A 14,256-nucleotide genomic window follows, 5' to 3' on the forward strand; every position below is an offset into this window, starting at 1 on the left:
TTTGACCCAATGGGAATGTGATGAAAGAAATAAAAGCTGAAATAAATCACTCTACTATTATTCTGACATTTCACATTCTTAAAATAAAGTGGTTATCCAAACTGACCTAAGACAGGAAATTTTTACTAGGATTAAAAGTCAGGAATTGTGAAAAACTGAGTTTAAACGTATTTGTCTAAGGTGTATGTAAACTTCCGATTTCAACTGTATATATTTTTTTTCAGAACATTAACCGTGTGTGGGTAGATACATGTGTGTAGGTATATGTGGAAAGGTAGATACAAATTATTTGTTGCTAGTTGGGGAGTTTTTTTCCCCCCACACATAGTTTGGCTATTAGACAATTCTTTAGTATAGGTTGAAAAGTCTATTTTTCAGCTAATAGCCCATCCTAGCGTTGTTTGCAGAATTCACAGCTTGCTACAGTACGCTTGTGAAAAACAAAATGCCTCCAGCAGTCGAAACACAGAATATCTAATTGATAAAGTGTTTTTAGCCACAATGCTTTTGGTGCAGTCGGTAGCACGCTGGACTTAGGGCTAGAAGGTTGAGGGTTCTAAACCTGCTCGTTTCATTACATTATTATGCCGGTCTCAGAGCAAATAGCCCGGATTGTTACTCCTATCTCGTTCCTCACCCTCTTCCACGTGTCATTCTCTGCCTGAGTGGCTCGCTTGTGGGCATGCTGGCAGGATATGGCAGCACTTTCGGTTGTGCGTCAACAATTCAGCATAGAAAGTTTGTATGAAGGTCTGGTTATTTACAGGCAAATAGTAATATGCTCTAAATCGCTAAACAAACTTTGCTGCTCTGTTTTCAATCGTTCACATGGCTGGTAGAACCTATTCAAGTAGTTAACTAGCTAGCTAACTTCTATGATGAAGGTAGGGCTAGGCATTATTGATATTATTTGTGTCTGTGGGTGAGGGGTGGGGAGCCTACTTCAAGTACTACTTGACTTGTATCTACTTTAGCTAGCTGTATAATTTTTGAGAGGTTTCAAAGATGGACTGACTAGTATCCTCGAGTCAACAGTGTGCTAACTTTACTTCGGGAAAACAGTTATGTTTGCTGTTACCCTCTGGACAGCAGATCATTAGTATAACTAGTAGGCAAGGCTATGTAACCTTGTTTAGTCCTGCCTGCTATGGTGGGTTTTAAATTAATTGGTTTTCTGACGTTTGTTTTTGAGGTATAATTACTGTCATATTACAAATCGCAAACTTAATTTGCAACTTATTTATTCCAGAACCAAAGAGTGTGCAAATCACCTCTCAACTAGGTCAGCTGTTTCAACCTGGAACACTATTCTCCTGCTGTGGTCCGATTCAGTCATTGCAAGAAATCCTGAAGAGCAGGAGTGTGTGAAGGGTTTTGTCCCAGCCCCCAGCTCTAAAATTTGACTTCATTATGTAATTAACATAGCCTATCTCCATGATTCGCTATGATTTGTATTCGGGTATGGGCTGGAACAAAAGCTTATACACAGTCCTGCCAATCAGATCTGGAGCTGTGCACCCGTTTAATTCATTATTCTCTGTACTATGGGTACAATTGGGGGTATTGATATATAACTTATGATCCACTCTCAAGTTGAAGTTGCAATGGCGGCGGTTGCTAAGGGAGCAGAAGCCTGCAGCCAAGGCAGCACTGGTCCACACCTGCTCTGTCTGTCGGGTGAGTAGTATTGGTTCGTACTGAATGTGCTTGTAGGTTCCTCTCCATGTGTAGGCTATTGTACAGGCCTGTGTGGTACAGTCTTTCATAAGTGTAGAAGTTTGTTGCATCGTATTGCTTAGTTTATCACGTGTCAACTTTGAATTCAATCTAAGCCACAGATTGTTAACTTCCTCCATTTTGTACTTGACCTTTATAGATGCAGACCCGAAGAAATTGAAGCAGAACTTTGAGAGCAAGCATTCCAAGTCTCCAGTGGTCCCAGTGCTGGTTGATGTACAGGCCTAAGTGAGCACACGCACTCAAATGGACCTACAGCTCAGGCAAGATTTTTTTTCAACAAGTTAGTTCTGAATTGCTTTATATAATATAGCAGTGCATTCTGACACTATGAACTGAAATAACTTTCACCTTATTCACATAGTTGGCAGAAATGATAAGGGATTCAATAAAGACCTCCACAGGCTGAATTAGAAGAGGATCTGGTAAAATAAGGGAATGTTGCTAATATCATTTTAGGTAGCTAGCTAGCAATATAGCTAATCTGCAAAAAGATAGCCTAGTATTCATGGCACATTATAAATATCTGTCTGCCACTAGGATAGTATTCTGTACAAGACAAGACCAAATGCATAAATAAAACAAATGTGTTAAATCAAATATGGAACAGTAAATTGAAATGTTCAATATATCTTTTTGGATCAAGGTAACTAGCTAGCTGATAGCGAAGGTGTCAGATGACGTGCAGGAGCTTGCAGGGATTTGTAGTCTTGAATGATGTCTACTTTGATGTTAGTCAGCATTTTCGTATCGGAGAGTAAATAGAACCGAATATAAGTCACCTTGCCCGAGAGATATTTACAGGGTTATCAAAATGTCACTCCAGAGTAAGCCTAGGTTTTATGGGTCTTATGACACGTACACTGTGGGAGTCAATATAACATTTAAGTTTATTGTACATAGTAAAAAAATAAAAATAAGTAGTAGAACAGCCTTATGGACTTATCAAATAGCTGTCATGTACCGTAACCATCATTGCTTTCCTGGTGGCAAACACCGCTAAAGCCGTTGACTAGTAAACGACCGTGGGGTTCGAGCCCCCCTCGCTTCAAGCATTTTTGGAAAACACTGTCCATGCATACAGTGCATTCGGAAAGAATTCAGACCCCTTCAGTTTTTCAACATTTTATTACCTTACAGCCTTATTCTAAAATGTATTAAATTGTGTGTCCCTCAATCCACACACACAATACCCCATTATGACAAAGCAAAAATAGAGTTTTAGAACATTTTGAAATGTTTTGGTCCCCTTCCCCAGATCTGTGCCAACACAATCATGTCTCTGAGCTCTACGGACAATTCCTTTGACCTCATGGCTTGGTTTTTGATCTGGCATGCACTGTCGACTGTGGGACGTTATATAGACAGGTTTGTGCCTTTCCAAATCATGTCTAATCATTTGAATTTACCACAAGTGGACTCCAATCAAGCTGTAGAAACATCTCAAGGATGATCAATGGAAACAGGATGCACCTGAGCCCAATTTCAAGTCTCATAGCAAAAGGTCTGAATACTTAGGTAAATAAGGTATTTCTGTTTATTTATTTTTTTTATAATTATGTAAAAATGTGCTTTGTTATTATGGGGTATTGTGTGTAGATTGATGAGGAAAATGTTTAGAATAAGGCTGTAACGTAACAAAATGTGGGAAAAGTCAAGTGGTCTGAATACTTTCCTGATGCACTGTTGTACATTGTACATGTAAGTGTAGGCCTATACTTCTATATAATATGGCCTGTACTATAGTAGCAACAATGATTTATGTAGCTGTGTCTGTCTGCATTTTTACATTGAAATCATGGATTTCACGAGGGTTTCAGAAGTGATACATTTTTATTTCCGTAGGACTATAGCCTATCGACAATGGAAGTGTACCATGCAAAGTCCCATATGCATTAATAGGTTACAGCATAAGGAGGACACTATCTGATGTGAATGAATGTAGGCTATAGCTCTACTGTTGATTGGAGTTCCTAATTTACAGAATATGAGACTCAGAGAGTTAGATGACAATCAAATAGAAGTAATTCACCATCTGATACTGATACAGCCAAACGTCTTCCTCAGTTAAAACGGTCAATTCTTGACCTCCGGACTCTCGATAAACGTATTTAAAATAAACTGCAATACTGCCATCTGTAGGATGATAGTGAGAGTACAACGTGTAATCCTACTCTAGTACACTTTAATGCTCATCTTCAAGTCAAATAACACATATGTGATGAAGTAGATGACTATAAAAATGCATATAAAAACGTTGTAGGGCTACATTTAGGTGTACACAATCATATTGCATAGGCTGTATTATATGGATATTAGGTCATAGCAGTGTTTGTCTGCAAGGCTGAAGAAATTAAAATCATTCTTACATTTTCATTTTCAAGCTGTAGGCTACGTCCCTTCAAAACACACAAATGTCATTCTACATTTCAAAAGGGGGGGAAAAAACTCATGTGAGATTGGAACCCATGCCACAATCTGGAACCCATGCCACAATCTGGAACCCTTGCCACAATCTGCGACAATTACATGGCGCTAGTAGACACTCTACATAGAAAGCAATTTGATCAGTCAGTAAAATGCATGATGTAGTTGCTTTGATTATCGGTACATGCTGTTACACTTCTGTTATGGATGCTGTTGGAACATTGCCTGATGCTTAGTCTGAACATTCGTCAATTTTTTTGCAAGTATGGCCCCGGAGTGTTTACCCAGCCCCACTATGTTTGAGTTCTATACTGTAGTTACAGAATTACTTTGTTGTTGTTAAACCCATCATGGTGGACATAAATATGATGTTGTGGGTCAAAATAAGTCAGCAATGATAAGTCAAGTCAGACAAACATGACTAAACTATTTTGACATGTACAGTAGGTGTTTGTTAGTGTGTGGGTATTTGTAGGTATATTTAGTAAGTGTAGTTTGGTTATAAAGTTCTGTTTATGCAGAATAGGGTGAAATCAGATGTGATGTATACTAAAGAAAGTCTCAATGATAGCCTTAAAGTAAAATGTGATGTTTATTAAACATAAGTGTTAAATAGACCATATGAAAACCACACATACACATCAACTAAAAATCTGCATGAACTTGATAAATTGCATTCATTTCCTCATTAAAAGTGTCTTGGGAAAGCAGTTCAATGAATGTAATGAAATAGGCATTTGGCATAGCCTACACAGTACAAACAATATGTAACAGACTTTTTAGGCTTATGTGCTTTATACACTGAGTGTACAAAACATTAACACCTGCTCTTTCCATGACAGACTGACCAGGTGAAACAAGGTGAAAGCTATGATCTCTTATTGATGTCACCTGTTAACCCCACTTCAAATCATTGTAGATGGAGAGGAGGAGACAGGTTAAAGAAGGATTTTTAAGCCGTGAGACATGGATTGTGTGTGTGCCATTCAGAGGGTGAATGGGAAAGACAAAAGATGTAAGTGCCTTTGAAGGAGGTATGGTAGCAAGTGCCAGGCGCAGCGGTTTGTGTCAAGAACCGCAACGCTGCTGGGTCTTTCACGCTCAACAGTTATCCGTGTGTATCAAGAATGGTCCACCACCCAAAAGACATCCAGCCAACTTGACGCAACTGTGGGAAGCATTGGAGTCAACATGGGCCAGCATCCGTGTGGAACACTTTCGAGTCTACGTCCCGACTAATTGAGGTTGTTTTGAGGGCAAAAGGGGGGGTGCAATTCAATATTAGCGATGTGTTCCTAATGTTTTGTACACTCAGTGTATAATCACACAATGTCTGGATGCAATATTCTACCCAGGAATATTCAACACTGAAATCTTTTACTCTCGTAATTCAAAATGCATCCGTGGATCGTTTCTGCCCACTACAATGAAAAGTAATCTTAGCATGGTTTGATATAAACGCAATAAGCTATAAAGTGGAATAGTTTTTCTGCTGGGGTATCCTGAGGTAGCTCCTCTCTGAGAACCTCAGACGAACAGCCTTTCTCCCATGTGGACCTTCAGGTGTCTCTTCAGGCTGCCAGCCTGGGTAAAGCGCATGTGACACTGGGGGCAGCTGTAGGGTTTCTCCCCTGTGTGGACCCTCTGGTGCCTCTTCAGGCTGCCAGCCTCAGCGAAGCGCATATCACACTGGGTACAGCTGAAGGGTTTCACCCCTGTGTGGACCCTCTGGTGGATCTCCACTTTCTGGAGGCAGCTGAAGCCTTTGTTACAGAACATGCAGAGGAAGCGTTTCTCTTTACTACTGCCTGATGTGTTTCCCCCTCCCTGAGCTCTAGCTCTGTCGTTTGAGTTCAATACTTGATCGAAAAGGACGCGGCAGTGTGAATCGGAAGGCCCCTTCGACGTGGACACTGGGGCCCGATCCCTGAGCGTGCGTACAGGGGAGTGGCTCGAGACATTTGGATTTGTCTCTAAGCTTTCCCTGTAATCTAAGAAATCTTGTGAGTGTCCTTCTCCTAAGTGAGTCTCGTCTGCATTCCATGTAAGAGGAGTGTCGCCCTCCACTTTGACAGTCACATCATCTACCGCTATAACCTCCCCTTTCTTATCTAGACACCCTTCAGAGTATACACTACTACTGTACTGGTTCCAGTCCCCTCTAGACAGATCAGTCTGTGTCTCTAAACCCAAGGATATGTTGCCAGAGTCCATCTCTGTAGTGTAAAAACAAGACAGATCATCACCACCAGAGTCTAACGCATCACCATCAGTATTTCCACAGGAATTAACCGTCTTCTGGCTCTGGTGAAATACCGGTAAATACTCTGTGCCAGGAGCAGGAGGACAGCCCAGTGGCCCCAGTCTCTCTGCACCGGATCTGTGGCCAGATCCTGTGTGTAAAAGCCTGTGTGCTACAGTTAAGGTCTCAGTGTCTGTCTCGGACTTGAGGACAGCGTTCGGCGTTCCACTGACCTCCGTGATGCTGCGTCGGGTTCTGGGCGGCGTGGGGGTGGGGTCCTCCGTGGCTACAGGGAGCACTCCAGCCGCTTTAGTCTGGATGTCTGTGCTTTGCCCTGGGTCCTCTCCTTCAGACCTCTCCAGCTTGACCCCAGGCCCTGCATCCTCAGCATCTACAGACTGACACAAGAAGAGGAGGTTCTTACCAGTATATGATTTGAATAGGATAACAATGTCATAGAGAAGTCTCACAAGGATCCCTATGACAGATAAATAAGGATGTACATGTAAGGAAGTGAATAGCTGAGGGGAGCCTTTCTGAAATAAACGAGACACATTTGACACGCTGTACAAAGTAACACTTTATGCAACACTATTACACTAACCTCTATCACAATAACATGATGGGTTGAGGTTCCACTACCCTCATCAACAGTGATTGGTTGGTCATCTCTCCATGTATTGTGTCCTGCTGGCTTTACAAAGCTCCTATGGCCTCCAGTGAGATGTCCTTCACCCGAGAGAGTGATTGGGGGGAAAATAAGTGATTAGGTTAGCTACTGTCAATGCTCAAAGGTCTATTGACACTGGCCGTGTCTGAATACCAATACTAACATACTTAAACTGTATACTTATTTTGGCGTTTTATCTAGTAGAATTCACTCATCTTTTCTGACTCAAGTTTTTGACAACAGCTGATAATCATAAATTGACGCGTTGTACCAAAATAAACTAATGGCGGGAGTCAATCACTCTTTAGATGACGCATTCGTAGTACTATTTTCTTTTTGCATACTATTTAGTACACAAGTATGGGTATTGGCAGGGATGTAAAATAACACTTCGCATAACTTCTTGATATACAATTTTGAGATTATGTTTCATGCATCATTGTTTTCGATGAGTAAATAATAGGAAATGCAGTAAATCAAGAATCTGGTTAGAATATGATGGATGCGTAATCAGGGGAATTATTGCATACTATCCAAAACTGAACAAGACCGAATTCTGGTTAACGTATCTAAGGTCACACACGCGCAGAGGAGAACGGGGCGACAGCCCCGCAGCCTCCAGCAAAATGTACCTCTTGCTATTCCTCTGTTTCGGTCGAGGATCTTGACACTACTGGGACGACTGGCGAGGACGCGGTCCCGTGACACCTTCAGTTCCAGTAGCTGAAGTTTCCTCCGCAATGCCCGGTTTTCTTTCTGGCTTTGAGTCATTTCCAAACGAAACACTGCATAGTCGTCGTCTACGAGTTTACAGATGTCTGCCACGGCTGCATTCGCTAGCATCTCCATAATGGAGGCTATTTGAGTATGAAAAACCATACAGTTAGCCATGTTAGCGGCTAGTTAACGTTACCTAGATAACGTATATCAACCAAGTCCTGTCTCCAACGCGAATTAAAGAATACATGAGGTAAACGTGTGATGTTGTACAATTAAATTAGTCATAGTTTGAGTTCCAGAGTATTAATAAACGTCTAAATAACACAAAAAAAGCTAACGTTGAAATGATTCTTGGTCACGGTTCACTTCTTCTCTAAATTAGTATTGGCGGATCGCAACCGTGACGTGCATACAACGCCACCTACTGTACTGGAGTGTGAGGCCATTCACGGCCTCCCCTTCTTCGATGAGGTTTAACTGCAGTTGGCATCCAATATTTTTTTACATTTTAAATGTAACCTTTATTTAACTAGGCAAGTCAGTTAAGAGCAAATTCTTATTTACAATGACGGCCTACTCCGGACAACGCTGTGACAATTGTGCGCCGCCTTATGGGACTCCCAATCACGGCCGGATGTGATACAGACTGGATTTAAACCAGATAGTGACGCCTCTTGCACTGAGATGCTGTGCCACTCGGGAGGCCAATATGTTGTATTACCGCCACCTACTAGACTGAAGTACAACTCCCTTATACTTTGCTTGAAAAATAAAAATACCCCACCATCTAACTACATTCACAAAAAAATCAACAAATAAATTAAATTAAAACGACCCTGATCCACTACTTAAATCTATTTAGTCCTACCTCATGTCAACAACCTGAAAGGATGGGACATCACCACTCAACACACCCTGTAACTCTTCTGGTGTCAAGTCTCGCACACCCAAATACCTCTCTGCAGCTGCCACCACAACCTCAATTTCTGCAAGTTACGTTCTATCCCTGCAGTACAGTTGATAACCATTGCTATAAATGCTAAAAATCCATTCTTACTGAAGCATATCACTTGCTGGCCTAACCCTCTACTGTTACAGATCTACTACTCACACCACTCCTCTCAGGATCCCTCCCCTTGACCCATCTTCATCTACTTTCTTCACTGCCTCAGCATATTACAACTTCTGCACTACTCTAACCCTGGAAACCTCAAACTGCCTCTCTCGCACAGGACATTTCTGATCTTCAGCCCCATGGGCTACCCTAAAATTAACACATACCACTACCTTCCCAATGCTACACATTCCTTTGTCTCATGCCCTTCTGCACACTTCTCACACCTAGGAACCTCCCTCCTACACACTGCTTCCACATGCCCATAAGCTTGACACCTGTAACAACATAATGTATATCGCACAAAAGCTTGTACAGGATAAGTAACATCACTTTGTCAGGCAAAGACTCATCATCAAAACTCAAAAGAACAGACAATGACTGCTGTTTCACCACTCTCCCCCCCTTATCTGCGTCGCACCAAACGACAAGCACCACAAACACCGGGAATCTTCCCCTTCAGTTGGTAAACTTTTAAATTTACTGCTTCCCCAGCAATCACTCCTTTCAATGGCGCCCTTTTCTTGAGAGCAAAATAATTCACATTTCTTGCCCCCATTCGTTTAATGCCGAGCGCCTTCTCCCTCTGACCAGCAGAAACACAAACAACTATAATTGAATTCCTCTGTTTTAATTCCCAATTAAAATTAAACACTCTGTCAATTCATAAGAATTTGTAAGACCCTTATTTTATAGGAATGGACAGAGCCCCGTCTTAAAAGTCAAGTAACAGCCTTTATTCAAGAGAGTACTGAGTTCATACACATTTTACCACAGGTTATAAACTGAAAATGACGTCAGCGTTTTCTAAATGTTCCGTCTCTTCTTGACACTGGTAGAAAGGCCCTGTAGCTCTCAAGCCTTCCCTCCTCGCCTAGAGCCAAGGTCAGTCAGTGTAGATAAGCATTCTAGACAGTCTGGAGATAGTTCATTCATTTGTACCAAGGAACAGACCGTCATTGTTCTAAACCCTTGACTACATTCACTACATTATATTCAATACTGGGATCAAGAGAGAAAATTCATACATGTACAGTAGCATAATAGTATTCTGATTAGTACATCCTGATTGAAATGTATACATAATTAGTCATTATAGATACAAATTCCCTTAACAATTTACTGCTTCCCCAGCGATCACTCCTTTCAATGGCGCCCTTTTCTTGAGAGCAAAATAATTCACATTTCTTGCCCCCATTCGTTTAATGCCGAGCGCCTTCTCCCTCTGACCAGCAGAAACACAAACAACTATCACAAGACCACTTCTGGTTACCCTCACCGATTCCACAGTACCCAACTCTGTTTTCACCCACCCTGAAACCACAAATCGATCAACCAAAAGGTAAGAGTCCACTTTTTACAAAAACTTCACTCCTACTGTCACAGGCTAATCTTTATCCTGACCCTCGGTGCAAGCCTCGGGCTCCGAGAACTTCCCCACACCTACCACCTCCAATACTTCACCCTCATTCTCTTCAGCTCACACTGCTTACACGTTCTACCATTCTCCTTTAACAAATCATCTCCCTTTTCCAAGCCATTTTTAACTGACTAACTGACCATCTTCCTCCTCCTCTCGCTTAGACCTCCTCTGCTTCTCTTTTTCCCTCCATTCCCCCTCCGTATTCTAAGTCTCCTTATGATAATACTGCACTTCTCCTGACATATATCTTGTTATTGCTTTCTCAAGGGACGCCATTTAACCGGCTCACAATCAGCACACACCCCTCGGGATGTATTTCTCAACAGTGCATCCCACGTACCAAGCAGCTGCTTCGTCTTGATGTTATTCTTTATCAAAAGCTACCGCGACACTTTTCAAAGTCAAACAAGCGCGCCCTTCCACCCACCTTCCCCGTCTCTGCGAAAGCTCTCCCCAAAATGTCACGTCTGCTGGTCACGGCCTCCGCTATTCATGTATTCCTCTATCTAGCTGTGTGTTTCCACTTACTGTTCTGGAGTGGAAGCTCATTAGACATCATAGAACATTTGCCCTACTAATTAATCATAGACCCAGTCAAAAAAACTCACCACTATTCCACTAGCTACTTGGCCCCATCAGTGTTGTAACGATGTGTAACTAGTTAAAGTAAAAAAGGGGAAAATAAATAAACATAAATATGGGTTGTATTTACAAAGGTGTTTGTTCTTCACTGGTTGCCCTTTTCTTTTGGCAACAGGTCACACATCTTGCTGCTGTGATTGCACACTGTGGTATTTCACCCAATAGATAAGAGAGTTTATCAAAATTGGATGTGGTTTTCAAATTCTTCGTGGGTCTGTGTAATCTTAGGGAAATTTGTGTCTTTAATATGGTCATACATTTGGCAGGAGGTTAGGAAATGCAACTCAGTTTCCACCTCATTTTGTGAGCAGTGTGCACATAGCCTGTCTTCTATTGAGAGCCAGGTCTGCCTACGCCGAACATTCTCAATAGCAAGGCTACGCTCACTGAGTCTGTACATAGTCAAAGCTTTCCTTCATTTTGGGTCAGTCAGAGTCATCAGGTATTCTACCACTCTGTACTCTCTGTTTAGGGCCAAATAGCATTCTAGTTGCGCTGTTGTTTTTTAATTATTTCTAATGTGTCAAGTAATCATCTTTTTGTTGTCTCATGATTTTGTTGGGTCTAATTGTGTTGTCCTGGGACTCACTTGGGTCTATTTGTGAACAGAGTCCCAGGACCAGCCTGCTTAGGGGACTCTTCTCCAAGTTCATCTCTCTGTAGGTGATGGCTTTGTTATGGAAGATTTGGAATAGCTTCCATTTAAGTGGTTGTAGAATTTAATTTAATTTCCTGGATTTTGATAATTAGCGGGTATCGTCCTAATTCTGCTATGCATGCATTATTTGGGGTTTTACGTTGTACGCAGGGGATATTTTGCAGAATTCTGCATGCAGAGTCTCTCAATTTGGTGTTTGTCCCATTTTGTGATTTCTTGGTTGGTGAGCGGACCCCAGACCTCACAACCATAAAGGGCAATGGGTTCCATCACTGATTCAAGTATTTTTTTGCCAGATCCAAATTGGTATGTCAAATATTATGTTCCATTTGATGGCATAGAAGGCCCTTGTTGCCTTGTATCTCAGATCGTTCACAGCTTTGTGGAAGTTACCTGTGGCGCTGATGTTTAGACCGAGATATGTATCGTTTTTTTGTGTGCTCTAGGGCAACGGTGTCTAGATGGAAGTTGTATTTGTGGTCCTAGCAACTGGACCTTTTTTGGAACACCATTATTTTTGTCTTACTGAGATTTACTGTCAGGGCCCAGGTCTGACAGAATCTGTGCAGAAGACCTAGGTGCTGCACTATCCCTCAACACAACTTGTAACTCTTCTGCAATAAAATCGAAAATCGCTTATACCCAAGTACTTCTCAGCAGCTGCCACCACCACAGCCATTTTCCACCACGTTCCATTTCTGCGGCACAGTTGATAACCATGGCTATGAACACTAAGAATTCAACCTTACTGAAGTACATGTTATTCTATCACTCGCTATTGGCCTCGGCCTACTCACAGAGATCCCGTTAGTCTCCCTCTACCTGGACCCATCTGCATCTACTACTCTCTTCACTGCCTCAGCATATAACATCTTCTGTACTACTCTGATCTTGGCAACCTCAACCTGTCTCTCTCACCAGACACTTTTGATCTCCAGCAACAACTGTTCACTTCTTCTTCATAGTTGTATTGGCGGATCACAACCAACTGAAACGTACATACATCGCCACCCACTGTACTGGAGTTTGACCTAGAGGTCTTCACAGATCCACCTTTGCCTGAATACCCAGAACCAGATTCGGGACCTAGCATGTCCGGATCAAGAATTCTCAAATAATGTCACAGCTCTGGGTCGGATCTGATTGTCAAGTGTCTGGGGTATGTGTAATGTGTAACTGAATTGTCCGGAAGGGCCGTACATATCTGAACGCTACTGCTGCAGTAGAGAGAGGATTTTTATAATTGATGCTGCTGCTCTTGCTTTCCACGAGAGTGGAGCGTGGCACATGTAGCTTGTTGTTGTTGACCAATCATAAGTCATCAAAGCGGCAATAAAATCAGCTAGAAAGATGTGTCGGCATCGAGTAATCGTCTCTGGCCCCCTCCCAGTTAGGGGGAGTGATGAGCTCTACAGCAGAGTCTCACATCTCAATCGCTGGTTGAAAACTGTTTTCTGCCCCTCCCAAAAGATAGAATTTGTAGATAATTGGCCCTCTTTCTGGGACTCACCCACAAACAGGACCAAGCCTGACCTGCTGAGGAGTGACGGACTCCATCCTAGCTGGAGGGGTGCTCTCATCTTATCTACCAACATAGACAGGGCTCTAACTCCTCTAGCTCCACAATGAAATAGGGTGCAGGTCAGGCAGCAGGCTGTTAGCCAGCCTGCCAGCATAGTGGAGTCTGCCACTAGCACAGTCAGTGTAGTCAGCTCAGCTATCCCCATTGAGACCGTGTCTGTGCCTCGACCTAGGTTGGGCAAAACTAAACATGGCGGTGTTCGCCTTAGCAATCTCACTAGGATAAAGACCTCCTCCATTCCTGTCATTATTGAAAGAGATCATGATACCTCACATCTCAAAATAGGGCTACTTAATGTTAGATCCCTTACTTCAAAGGCAATTATAGTCAATGAACTAATCACTGATCATAATCTTGATGTGATTGGCCTGACTGAAACATGGCTTAAGCCTGATGAATTTACTGTGTTAAATGAGGCCTCACCTCCTGGCTACACTAGTGACCATATCCCCCGTGCATCCCGCAAAGGCGGAGGTGTTGCTAACATTTACGATAGCAAATTTCAATTTACAAAAAAAAAAAAAGACGTTTTTGTCTTTTGAGCTCCTAGTCATGAAATCTATGCAGCCTACTCAATCACTTTTTATAGCTACTGTTTACAGGCCTCCTGGGCCATATACAGCGTTCCTCATTGAGTTCCCTGAATTCCTATCGGACCTTGTAGTCATAGCAGATAATATTCTAATCTTTGGTGACTTTAATATTCACATGGAAAAGTCCACAGACCCACTCCAAAAGGCTTTCGGAGCCATCATCGACTCAGTGGGTTTTGTCCAACATGTCTCTGGACCCACTCAGTGTCACAGTTATACTCTGGACCTAGTTTTGTCCCATGGAATAAATGTTGTGGATCTTAATGTTTTTCCTCATAATCCTGGACTATCGGACCACCATTTTATTATGTTTGCTAATGCAACAAATAATCTGCTCAGACCCCAACCAAGGAACATCAAAAGTCGTGCTATAAATTCACAGACAACACAAAGATTCCTTGATGTCCTTCCAGACTCCCTCTGTCTACCCAAGGACGCCAGAGGACAA

The 14,256-nt window shown here is 42.2% G+C and overlaps 1 protein-coding gene across 1 annotated transcript; it reads right to left on the bottom strand.

The window, feature by feature from the left end:
- Positions 1–3,551: 3,551 nt before the first annotated feature.
- Positions 3,552–8,182, bottom strand: LOC139419707 (uncharacterized). Its single transcript, XM_071169693.1, has 3 exons — positions 7,709–8,182; positions 7,011–7,135; positions 3,552–6,804 (listed from the first exon to the last, which is right to left on the bottom strand). The coding sequence occupies exons 1-3, from the start codon at positions 7,965–7,967 to the stop codon at positions 5,692–5,694; spliced, it is 1,497 nt and encodes a 498-aa protein (XP_071025794.1). The 5' UTR covers positions 7,968–8,182; the 3' UTR covers positions 3,552–5,691.
- Between the last annotated feature and the right edge of the window lie 6,074 nt (positions 8,183–14,256).

This window comes from Oncorhynchus clarkii, chromosome 10, assembly GCF_045791955.1.
Source record: "Oncorhynchus clarkii lewisi isolate Uvic-CL-2024 chromosome 10, UVic_Ocla_1.0, whole genome shotgun sequence".
In the NCBI taxonomy this organism is placed as follows: Eukaryota; Metazoa; Chordata; class Actinopteri; order Salmoniformes; family Salmonidae; genus Oncorhynchus; species Oncorhynchus clarkii.